Raw genomic sequence first — 12,854 nt, forward strand, 5'->3', positions numbered from 1 at the left:
TTGGTGTCACAGTTCATTTGTAATTCAAAATCAAACAAAAACTATGTGTGTTACAAAGTCCAATGTGATATATACAAGATTATTTGTGCCTTCCTTTTTAAGATATCAAACATAAAATCTCCCCTTAATTCTCCCTTTCATGCTGCTGCTTTGGGGGGCTCTACATATGTGATATTTTTCTACTTATGGTCCAGCACTGATTCCTTGATTCTAGGTACAGGACGAGGAGGGTATGAAGACTTCTTTGGGAAACATTTGTAAAATAAAAAGTCCAGTTCCAAAGAAACCCCATGCAAAGGTAGAAAAGTCCAGGGCCTTCTCATTTAAAATACTCATTTATAACTACAGCAGCAATAAAGCCAGAGACAAAATGTGGTGGTGCATCCTAAAAATAAGAGCTATCTACAACTGATACATAAAGCTTGCCAGCACTCAAAACTGCTACCATTTCTAATGGCAATGTAGAGATATAATGTTCTTCAAATACAGAGAGAGAATTTATATTCCATCTAGTCTTAAATGTTAATTTATTTTTCATTGTGCTCTAATTCTAATTCTTTGAAAATTGACATATATGCCAAAATAAATGATTAAACAGAACACCTTAGGCCTTGATCATATATGTGATAATAGAATTTAAATCAAAAACTAATTTGGTATGATGATTAGCTTAAAAATGCTGCACAACTTGTTGGTTATGTTTACCATGTGAAGGTTCTCATTGTAGCTAAGTCAGTTTCATGATTTCTGCTCATGGAATCTAAATTTTGGAACAAATTTATGAGTTATTTCCCAAGAATTCTATGAAACAACAAATGTTAAAATAAGTAACTACTGATTTATATAACACTTGTGTATTTAGAAAACTAATTCTTTAACTGGTTCATCTTTATCATTATTTTACCTTCTATAAGAAACCCATTACAGCTTTCATATAAAGGGGAGGAAAAGCGAGCAGTTTTTCTATAAATAGTGTCAGGCATTTTTCTACCCCATCCTAGAGTGCTATAACTTCCCTCTGCAACTCAGGTGATATGTTCTTATGATGAACTGATCTCCTTAAGAGTTTCTGAGTTACAACAGAAAAAGTCAACGAAATAACTTTGCTATGTCTTGTTATGAAGGTTAGTGCTTGCTTAAGGAAAATAAACTACTCCCTAAGGGAATGGCACTGGTTTAAAGATTTGAAATAAACCCATGATGAACTGCAATTTTTTTTAAAGAATTCCATACAGTTTTAAAAAGCAGACAAAAAATACTTACTGGAACATCAACATATTTTGCAGCTGCTTTCACCTTAAGTGTGAAAGAAAGAGATAATTATGAGAATTATTTTTTTAACTGCCATATAAGTACAATGACAACAGTTAAAAGACCACAGAAGAGAACTCATTCAAATACTTACAGTGAATGACAGAATGGATGAAAAGAAAGTGCCTTCATCATACCTTGACAGCTTAGACAACACGCCTTCCAACACTGAAACAAACTATAATACAGTTATAGTGAGTATTTAGAATGTTACTATGCATACAAACTAATAGCAGGACAAACAATTCCTGAATCAATTTCTTCCATGGCACAAAAATTCACAATGAATGAACTGACAGCTGAGGTCAGACTAACTTGTGATGTTTACTCTTTCATTCTGAACATGAACTCTACCGTCCTTTCCTTTCCCATGGCTGGAAATAATACACTTTTTTTTTTTTTTTTTTAATGAGATGGAGGCTTGCTCTGTCACCCAGGCTGGAGTGCAGTGGTGTGATCTTGGCTCACTGCAACCTCCACCTCCCGAGTTCAAACTATTCTCCTGCCTCAGCCTCCCGAGTAGCTGGAACTACAGGCGTCTGCCACCACGCCTGGCTAATTTTTGTATTTTTAGTAGAGACGGGGTTTTACCATATTGGCCAGGCTGGTCTCAAACTCCTGGCCTTGTGATCCACCCGCCTCGGCCTCCCAAAGTACTGGGATTACAGGTGTGAGCCACCGTGCCTGGCCAATAATACACAATTTTTTAAAAAATAAAAGATAATGTGTCATAGGAATCTAGTCACTATACGTATGAGATCATTGAAGCCATTCATAAATAATCTTAGATCCATGAGATTTTTTCCTTAAAACATTTTTCAACTTCAATGTGGATGTTAAGAAACAATGGCAGGCAAGCTTAATCAGATTCCTTTCTATTTTATATTACTTGCCATCCTTCAACTTTTTCTACATCTACACAGGAGGTTGAATATAAAAGAACAGATAATGGGCCAGGCAGGGTGGCTCATGCCTGTAATTCCAGCAACTTGGGAGGCCAAGGTGGGCAGATCGCCTGAGGTCAGGAGTTCGAGACCAGCCTGACCAACATGGAGAAACCCCATCTCTACTAAAAGTACAAAATCAGCAGGGCATGGTGGCTCATGTCTGTAATCTTAGCTACTCGGGAGGCTGAGGCAGGAGAATCGCCTGGGAGGCAGAGGTTGTGGTGAGTTGAGATCATGCCATTGCACTCCAGCCTGGGTGACAAGAGCAAAACTCCACCTTAAAAAAGAAAAACAAAAACAAAAAACCAAAAACCAAAAAAAAAAAAAAAAAAACCCAAAAAAAAAGAACAGATAATGAAAGGGAGGTGGTATAACATATGAGCTCTTGTAACTATGACACAATGGCTGATGTTAGTTAACAAGCATTTACCAGGCAGTTCTAATTGGCACATATAAGGATCATCCCTGCTTCCCAAAGCTTATGTAGCAGTTATGGAGAGAAAGCAGATACACACTGCAGAGTACAATGGAAAACAGCACTGGACTCAGAATGTATATCCCAATTCCATCACTTAGTAGAATGCAAGCTCAGTTTGACCACCTTACTTCTCAGGCTTCCTCCATCAGTTAAATGGACTAGGGTGAGGGGGGTAGGATGTGGAATTCAAATTAGTCTCAAAAGTGGTTTACATTTCTAAAACTTTATATTTCTATGAAATAAAAAAACACATACACTATAATACAGTAAAAATGTGAAGCATTTTACTTTATTTAGCATGAAAATTGATGAATAAGAGATCTTAAGAAGGACATACTGCCCTACATCTCTCCTCCTTAGAACTAAAATAATATGAACTATTGACACATTATAGATTCCCAAAGGGAAAATGCTGACAAGGTTTTTTCAATAGGAAAAGGGAAATTAACGAAGACTGGTTTTTGTTCACATAGCAGCTTCTTCAACAAAGTGATAATAGTTCCAGGGACACAGCTTATTGGTCTCTGGTGACCAGAGAACTCGCTGTGAGTGCATAGGAGATAATCTTTTCTTTATGGCTGATCAATTACTGCAAAATAGTTTATGCAAAAGAAACAAAAACTTCCCTATAGGTTTCTCTATCACATCATTTGCGACATGATGTAAGAACACAGAAACAAAACCATGCAGACTGACTGTGAACTATAAGTGCATTTTTAAAGAATGAGAATAATGTATGCTTGGGTAGCTATCCTAAAGGATGCCTAGGGAAAAAAAATCCACCCACAAAATTGCGAATTGCTCACATGTAGAAGTTAATTTAGCACTTTCTTCCTGCCTGTTAGGATTTCTTACCAATCATGACTGGCTAACTCAACTTGATGTAGTTTGCAAGGACCCAGAAGACGAATACTCTAGGGTTATGTCAGACCAGGGAAAGGGAATTCCAAACTTAATGGCCCTCTGTGGAAAATGCCTCATCTCTTGTAACTCAAATCTTGGAGCAAGTGTGTACTGGGTGATCTCATTTGCCACCAGGACAGCGGCAATTGCTATGGTTACTAGACAGCTTGAACCATGGAGGCTGTAGCCCAGCACCTGATTCTTGGTGCTTGCTAGTGAGTCTGTGCATACACACGTGTGTTGCTGAGGGACAAAGCAAGACAGAGGCAGGAAGCCTGTTGATGAATTTACATCTTGGCTCAAGTTGCAGCTCTGCCACTGTCTGGCTACCAGATAAACGTCAAGTCATTTTGCTTCTCTCTCTTCATTGTACTTCTCAGTAAAGTGGAGAAAAGGACAGCTATCCTGCCCACCTTACAAGAATAGTCTGAAGATCAGTGGAGGTAATTTATGTGAAAGAACTGTGAAAATGGCCAAACACTAAAGAAATGTAAAGAATTAATATTATCCATATGATTAGCAAAATCACTATCTGTGTCTAAAAACCTGAATACATTTAGTCACAAGTTAATGGGGGCTGCCTTAGAATTACTTAGTGACAAAGAGGAATGAGTTTGGTCCTTAAGCTAATGGGTCTAATTCAATTAAATCTATGGGGTTTCTATGGAGGTAGAATAGAGCTGAGGCTATAAGTCAGAAAACCACTGGGATTCTGCCTGTTTCAAGGTTATTTGGCAGATGGCAGAAGGAGGAAGGCTTTAAACACAGGTGGTCTTGCTCCAAAGCCCGTGCTCTTTACCCATCATGCTACAGAACTGTTAAGAATTAAGTGATATGCTGTATGCAATGTTCCCTGCATATAAATACTCAAGGGTTCAGGTGTGGTGGCTCACACTTGTAATCCCAGCACTTTGGGAAGCCAAGGCAGGAGTATTGCTTGAGTCTAAGAGTTCAAGACCAGCCTGGACAACATAGCAAGATCCTGTCTCTACAAAAAAAAAAAATTAAAAAAATTGGCTGGGCATGGTGGCATGTGCCTGTAGCTTCTCAGGAAGCTGAGGTGGGAGGATTGCTTGTGCCCAGGAGTTCAAGGCTAAACTGAACAATGATTGTGCCACTGCACTCCAGCCTGGATGACAAAGGAAGACCCTGTCTCAAGTTAAAAAAAAAAAAAAAAAAAAAAAAAAAAGAGCTTGGCCAGGTGCCGTGGCTCACGGCTGAAATCCCAGCACTTCGGGAGGCTGAGGTGGGTGGATCACGAGGTCAGGAGATCGAGACCATCCTGGCTAACACAGTGAAACCTCATCTCTACTAAAAATACAAAAAAATTAGCCAGGTGTGGTGGCAGGTGCCTATAGTCTCAGCTACTCAGGAGACTGAGGCAGGAGAATGGTGTGAACCCAGGAGACGGAGCTTGCAGTGAGCCGAGATTGTGCCACTGCACTCCAGCCTGGGCAACAGAGTGAGACCCCATCTCAAAAAAAAAAAAAAAGAGCTCAATAAGTGTCATTTTGTTTTAATTATTAATGAGTACCTAGGATAAGACATACAAAAACACAACAGTCTTAGACCTTTCCCTTTGGGAAATACAAACTAGTGGGAGAGATAGACATGAACATAACTGCACATGACACAAGGCAGAAGTGTTATGGGCAGTGCAGACAGTAAGCAGTATAGCTGAAACTAGAAGAAGGAAATAATGTCTTTGACTACAGGATATGGGGTCAGCTTCACTTATAAGTTGGCACACGAGCTGAGCCAAAGGATAGCAGAGATGGAGTGGCTAAAATGACTCTCTGGGAAGGTTGCTGGCAAATACATTTAGGGCAGAAGTTTCTCCATTGTGGCATCTGGCAGCCTGTCTGGCTCATCTTCTTCAGAGCACGAAGCAGCATTGGTTTATATACAAGTTAGTTCTAGGTGTGAACCTGTGGTCTGCTGCATTCATGTCTCAGCATTCTTTGTCTCCATTTCAAAAGTAGTGGAGAGTCTTTCCTCAGCTTCCTCCCTATCCCTAAAGGTCCCTGGGGAAGGCTCAGTACAGCTGGGAATCTAAGTGCTTACATGGCAGTGAGCAGCGACAGCACCTGTGGGATTAACCAGCTGAGGTGTACAGTTCCTACAGGAAAGTTTTCTTTGTAAGATTTTTGTTGAGGCACACCTAGTAGAAGAGCTACCTTAAAAATCAAAATCTATTATAAACATCAAGATTGACTAGTAACGATATACCTTCCACCTGGCTTTTAATTGCATAAAACAGCAAGATTCCAAAGAAACCCAGTTAAATGTTGGGTTTAGTTGCTGCATCTTTAACTGCTTCCTGTGATCTTTCTCTGTACAGCTCAGGGAGTATATAAACACTTATGGGTTTGCCTTTGTGCTGTCTGTTCTCCTGAGGGTGTCGGGTTGGAATGAAACACTATAATCTCTTTGTTGCCCTGCTCTTTATTACTGATGCCATTAACTGGGCTTGTTTGAAAAATATTTAACACCTAAAGTCTGCCTGGGTAATTACTGACTTTGTCTCATGAAACTCTTGGAAGTGACTGGTAGAAGGAAACATGAAGAGTGCTTCAAGGCATGTGCATTTACATTTCTTGTTGATTTTGACAGCATATAAGATTCATATGGAAGGTAGAACCATAAACTCTAAGTGACGGGAGGATTCCGGCTAGGGTTCAAAACGCACAGTTCTTGCATTTTCAGCTGTGACACTTCATGAAATAAACAAGGAATATTTGCATCATTTACACTGCACGTTATAAAATCTTCCACAGAAAACACAAACATCCCTAGTATGGCTGATAATGAAAAACTAAGTGTTTTCTGTGGGGGAGGATGGGATAGCTGTTTTGTTTTTTTTTTGTTAAGATCAGGACTAACTAGTATTGTTAAAAATCTGCACATGTACTCCATGAATTTAGTTAAAAAACTTTTAAAAATTAAAAATAAACTTGTTTTAATAACATATTATTAAAAAATGTGAACACAGTACCAGAATATCATGAACTAGGAGAAAATAGGTTGTCTTCCCTAAATCAGAATGTTAATATATAATAATAAAATAATACGAGGCCAGGTGTGGTGGCTCACACCTGTAATCCCAGCACTTTGGGAGGCCGAGGTGGGTGAATCACGAGGTCAGGCATTCGAGACCAGCCTGGCCAACATAGTGAAACCCCATCTCTACTAAAAAAAAAAAAAAAAATTACCCGGGCATGGTGGTGGGCACCTGAAATCCCAGCTACTCAGGAGGCTGAGGCAGGAGAATGGCTTGAACCTGGGAGATGGAGGTTGAAGTGAGTCGAGATTGTGCCACTGCACTCCAGCCCGGGCAACAGTGCAAGACTCCATCTCAAATATATATATACATATACACACACACACACACACACACACACACACATACATATACACACACATACGTATATATATACGTATACATATATATACACACACATATATATGTATAATAACACAATACAATTGTCTCTTTCCCATCCTCTTTCTGTGAATCCAGCTGCGAAACTACTTATTTGAAGCTTTATTCCAACTGACTCCTAAAAGGTCTTACCAGATCCTGCACATCTATAGGAAGGAGGGAGAGTGTTTGACAGCAGGTATTTATTCATAACATACCTTGTTCTGCAAAGTATCTAGGACAACTTCTAAAACAGCACACCTAGACCAGATGTTGGTGAATTCACCACACTGTTTTCTCTCACTCTTCCTTTCATTGTTCCTCCACAAATAAAGTGAACTATTTTACTTTGCATTCTCTCTCTGCTAAAGGCTCCTAATATCGTATGCTATTCCTTTTGGGCACATACTTGGATTTTAACAGATGCCTTCTGAATACATGGCCTTGATCCAAACAAGTAAACTGAGTAAATTTAATGCAATTAATTTCACCAGGCTAAATTAACAAGAAACTTTAATTACATAATCTAGGCAGTCAGATCAGATTTATCTTCTATCTATCCTATTCTTAAGAGAAATCCAGGGGAAAATATTCTAAGTTACGAGAGAGAGAAAGAGAGAGAGAGAGACCATGTATATATACCCGTATATCTGTATCAATATAGTTGTGGGAAAAGTGTATATTATTTCCTAAATCCTTTTTTTTTTGCAATAATTGAGAATCTAGGAAGTTGGATATTACAGAAATGATCTTTTAATTCATACCCAGAATTGATGGAGGCCCTGTTCAGCAGTGCTTTCTGAGAGTTGTCATTTTTTTCACTCTTGGCTCTGTTAACCATATTCTAAACCTTCCCCCAGTTTTTTTTTTTTTTTAAGACAGTCTCACTTTGTCACCCAGGCTGGAGTGCAACGGCGTGATCTCAGTTCACTGCAATCTCTGCCTCCTGAGTGCAAGTGATTCTTGTGCCTCAGCTTCCTGAGTAGCTAGGATTATAGGCATGTGCAACCATGCCCAGCTAATTTTTTTTTTTTTTTGCTTAAAACAACAAAAGTTTATTATGGTATAGTTCTGTAGTTCAGAAGTCTAACAAAGGTTTCACTGGGCTAAAATTCAAGTGTCAATAGGGTTGAGTTCCTTTCTGGAGGCTCTAGGGGAGAATTTTTTTCTTGACTTTTCTAGCTTCTTGCCTGCATTCATGGTTCATGGTCTCCATCCTCCATCTTCAAAGCTGGCAACATAGCATCTGTCTAACCCTGCTTTTGCCATCTCATCTTTTTCTCTGACTCTTTTCTTTTGCCACCTCCTTCCCCTTTTAAATACCTTGTGATTACATTGGGCTCACCTGAATAATTGAGTTATCTCACAGGGTTTTGACATGTTGGCCAGGCTGGTCTCGAACTCCTGACCTCAAGTGATCTGCCTACCTTGACCTCCCAACGTACTGGGATTACAAGTGTGAGCCACTGCACCCAGCCTTGGCATTTTCATTGCTATATATAATGTATCCCATTTTCATCTACCTGACTTAGAGTTGCCCCACCTGGTTACTCTAGCTGGACTCTACAAGCTGGTCTCACAGAATGTATGCATGGAGGGACCCACAGGCTGGCTGGTACAACCCAGATATAAAAGGGACACAAGAGGACTGGAGGTGAAGCTATCACTCTTTCCCTCCCTGGTCTTGCTGAGTTCTGCATGGTGTTGTGGAGAGATCATAGGCTTAGGGACCACAGGGGCCAAATCCTGGCTCTGCTGACATCTACTGTGTGGCCTTGGGCCTCTGTTTCCTCATCTGTGAACAGGGAGACTGGACTGGTGACTAGTCCTGCCTTGAAACATGAGGCCACCCAGGTAGGGCCCCAGGCCTCCTTTCCCTTCTTAATCAGACTGACATCAATGCTTTGATTGGTGTTATATTTTGCAGTGCTAATATACATTTGAGACATTAATATATTTTATAAACATTTTTAAAGCATATAAAAATGTATCTTAAAACTATAAAAATGTTTGAAAAGTCCCTAGTAGATGACCTCAGGACTCTTCCAAGTCCAGCATTCCGTGCGCTATGAGTTTCTAGAGCCTGGAGACAACAGATGCAGGCCACCAGCAGGCTCCATGCAGATATGTGTGTAGGACTTTTGTTCTAGATTGAGAAAAGGCTGTCAGTTTTTAAAAAACCCAATACCCCCACTTTTTTTGATGAGGAAAATAAGTCATGTGAGGACACCCAGCTGATAACATAAGAAAATGGGACTAGAACCCAACTTTTCTGAAGATCCCACACTTCGGTTGGTTTAATTTTAATATAAAGTGGCAATAAATATGACATTTCTTGTACCCTTTCCTTGGTAAGATTTAATGCTCCTATTTTTTTTCCCTTGGTAAAAATTATTGAAGTCTTTCTGGCTAGAAGAATTTTTGTTTTTTCCCTTTTTTTTTTTTTTTTTTGAGACGGAGTCTCGCTCTGTCGCCCAGGCTGGAGTGCAGTGGCGCAATCTCGGCTCACTGCAAGCTCCGCCTCCTGGGTTCATGCCATTCTCCTGCCTCAGCCTCCTGGTAGCTGGGACTACATGTGCCCGCCACCAGCCCGGCTAATTTTTTGTATTTTTTAGTAGAAACGGGGTTTCAGCGTGTTAGCCAGGATGGTCTTGATCTCCTGACCTCGTGATCTGCCTGCCTCAGCCTCCCAAAGTGCTGGGATTACAGGCGTGAGCCACTGCGCCCAGTCTTCCCCTTTCTTTTAAGGTTACTTTCCCTCTTTTCCATAGGTGTTCTAGTCACAGCACCTTGGCCTGAGAACAGTGGCTGCTGATACAGTACTGTTTTCAATTGTTGAAATCTTATAATCACATCAATATTTTGACCCCATATCCCTCCTCTGAGCTCCAGACCCAAATAGTTAATATCTTCCTTGACATCTCCTCCCTCAGGTGTCTCAAAGGCAGCTCAATCTCAACATGTCCAATACTGACATCATGGTCTTTCTCTCCAAATCTGTTTCTCTTCCAGGACAGCCTGCATCTAGGAATGATACTAACATTCAGGCCATAAACCTAAGAGTACTCCTTACTATTTCCCTTTTCACTGTACATCTGAAATGTCTTTGGATTAGTTCAACAGAGACCAAGTAACAGCTTCTACACTATCCCCTCTCCAATCTGTTTGCTACAGGCAGTCAGATGAATCTTCTTATAATGCAAATCTGATTAATTCCCTACCCACACTCTCCAACCTTTCAGTGACTTCCCATTGCTCTTGGGATAAAGACTTTAAGCTCCTTAGTACTTCCTACAAGCTTCTGCTCACTTCTGCAGCCTTGTCTTGCTCCAGGCCCTGGTTTCTGCAGTTTCTCTTACTTAAATGGTCCTTTCATCTCTCTTCTCCTGGTTAACTCTTTCATTCTTAGGAACTCAGCTCAAGCTTCACTTGCTTGGGAAAACTTTTCCTGTCCTCCCTGACTAAATGAGTTACTTGGTCACAGATTATCCTACATGACACATTTGTATGGGTTGCATTTTATGTTTGTTAGTGTGTCTCCTCCAAGGGTTAGCAAACTCCTTGAGGGCAGGGACCCTGCTGTTTTGCTTAGCACTGTATCCCTGGCATTGAGCATACTTTCTGGCACAGAGCTGCATCCTGAAACTCTACATTGCCTCATGGCTGTGAATTTCAATCCTTTTTAAAAAATGAATATTGCCCTTTTTCATTAGGGGCAGAGTCACAGTATATAATTTTATGCAAAGTACTTTATGTTCTAGGTTAGAGACAAGAACTGGAGTATTGATGCCAGAGCACATTTCTTTAGCATTTTCCAGATTTACTTTCATCTATTGGATTATATGACAAGCAGTGTACAAAGAATAATAGATAAAGAGGATTCAGAGACACACACACATAACCATGAAGAAATGGCAGAGAAAGTGGGCACAGAGGGCATTGGGTAAGGAGAGGGCTAAATTTGCTTAGGAAGATGTAAGATGTCTTCTAGAAAGGAGAGCAAACCAAGACTTTTCTAGTTGAATTATCAGAAGAAAGCAAAAAAGGGCTCTTCAAGTAGGGGGCAGAATGTGAAAAGGCACAAGGGTCTGGAAAAACTATGAAACCAATAGAACTTTGGAATAGCTAGTGTTTAAGATGTGGGGGAGAGTGTTATGGGGACAAGAGCAATTATACTGTGAAGGGACTTGTAGGTGACGCTAAAAGGTTTTTCTTGTGGGTCAACCTTTCACAAACTATATTCTAAGGAATATTAATTCCTGCGAGATATTATTGGGAATTCCAGAATAAAGGGCCCCAGGACAGGTTAAGTGTAGGAACACTGCACTCTCAAACACTACATCCTGAACTACAAGGAATACAGTGTTCCCCAAATGGGTTAGTAACCTCATTTCATGGGACATCAACAAAACTCAAGTACAAGGTGTCCTGAGACACAATTTAGGAAATGATGGCACAGGGAGTAAGGAATGCCTACAACATATGAAGCATCGGCAATAAATGGTCAAATCTGTATTTTGGAAAGATACTCTGGCTTCAGGGCTGTATTAGTCTGTTCACACACTGCTATGAAGAAACACCCGAGACTCGGTAATTTATAAAGGCAAGAAGTTTAATTGACTGATAGTTCTGCATTGCTGGGGAGGCCTTAGGAAACTTACAATCATGGCGGAAGGCAAAGGAAAAGCAGGCATCTTCTTCACAGGGCAGCAGGATGGAGTGAGTGCAAGCAGGGGAAATGCCAGATGCCTATAAAACCATCAGATCTTGTGAGACTCACTCACTATCACGAGAATAACATGGGGAAAACCACCTCCATGAGCCAATTACCTCCACCTGCTCCCATCCTTGACACATGGGGATTATAGGGATTATAATTCAAGATGAGATTTCGGGTGGGAACACAGCCAAACCATATCAAGGGTGAAGTGGGGGACCATGGTGGAGATCAGTAAGGCAAGAATTTAAATGAGGAAATGATGAGGGCCTGAAGACTATAGTAGTGCCAGTGAGAATGGAATGAGGCAGAAAAGTGAGTGTTTAGGAGATTGACTCAAGGCCCTGATGTCCTCCTGTGTGACGTGCTTGAGCAGATTCTATAAAGACAGGGACACTAGGATGACAAGATTTTACAATGGGGTGATCAGTACTGCCAATGGAGACAGCAAATGCAAAACAAGAGGCACCTGGGGGTAGGGTGGAGGCGATATGGGTATTTTTAGACTCTGACCTTGTAGAGATGTACAGAAAGCAACTGGAAATACGGGATTTTAGGTGATAAAAATTAGAGGAACAATAATAACAACATCAACTAATATTTAACAATGCGTTGGCCACTGTTCTAAGACTCTATCTGTATTAACATACTTACTATTCACTAACACTAATAAATGCTACTATTATATTACTCCTACTTTATAGGAGAGGAAAACTGAGCCACAGAAAGCTTGTTTAAGTAACTTGACTAAGATCAGACAGCTAGTGGAGGAGTTGAAATTTGAACCCAGGTCAGAAGTTGGGCTTTTAATTGCTATTCTACACTGCCTTTCACATACAGAGCTGGGAATCACAAGCATAGACTTAAAGCCAGAAGTGGAAAAGTCACAGAAATTTGTAGAAAAAGTTCAATAGAGGACCAATGATGGTGGCCCAAGAAGTAACAGCATTTAGTTGCCAGTGGAGAGAGAAGGGCACAGAGAGGGAAGGCCAAGACCTTTTCTAGGCACATAAAATGTGTATATAGTAGGGAGGGACACATACTATTTAGTACTGTGTGTGATTGAGAACTTGGGCT

At 40.4% G+C, this 12,854-nt stretch overlaps 1 protein-coding gene across 9 annotated transcripts in view; it reads right to left on the minus strand.

Moving 5' to 3' along the window:
* CADPS2 (calcium dependent secretion activator 2) overlaps positions 1-12,854 on the minus strand; it is a 568,074-nt gene that overhangs the window by 41,161 nt on the left and 514,059 nt on the right. For all 9 annotated transcript variants that reach the window (XM_019031559.4, XM_019031557.4, XM_055347443.2 and 6 more), the window contains 2 exons: positions 1,406-1,489; positions 1,264-1,296 (listed from right to left, as the gene is read on the minus strand). In XM_019031559.4, coding sequence (XP_018887104.3) covers positions 1,264-1,296; positions 1,406-1,489 — 117 coding nt within the window. The remainder of the gene's footprint in view (positions 1-1,263; positions 1,297-1,405; positions 1,490-12,854) is intronic.

The sequence above is a fragment of the Gorilla gorilla genome, chromosome 6 (assembly GCF_029281585.2).
Source record: "Gorilla gorilla gorilla isolate KB3781 chromosome 6, NHGRI_mGorGor1-v2.1_pri, whole genome shotgun sequence".
Taxonomy (NCBI): domain Eukaryota; kingdom Metazoa; phylum Chordata; class Mammalia; order Primates; family Hominidae; genus Gorilla; species Gorilla gorilla.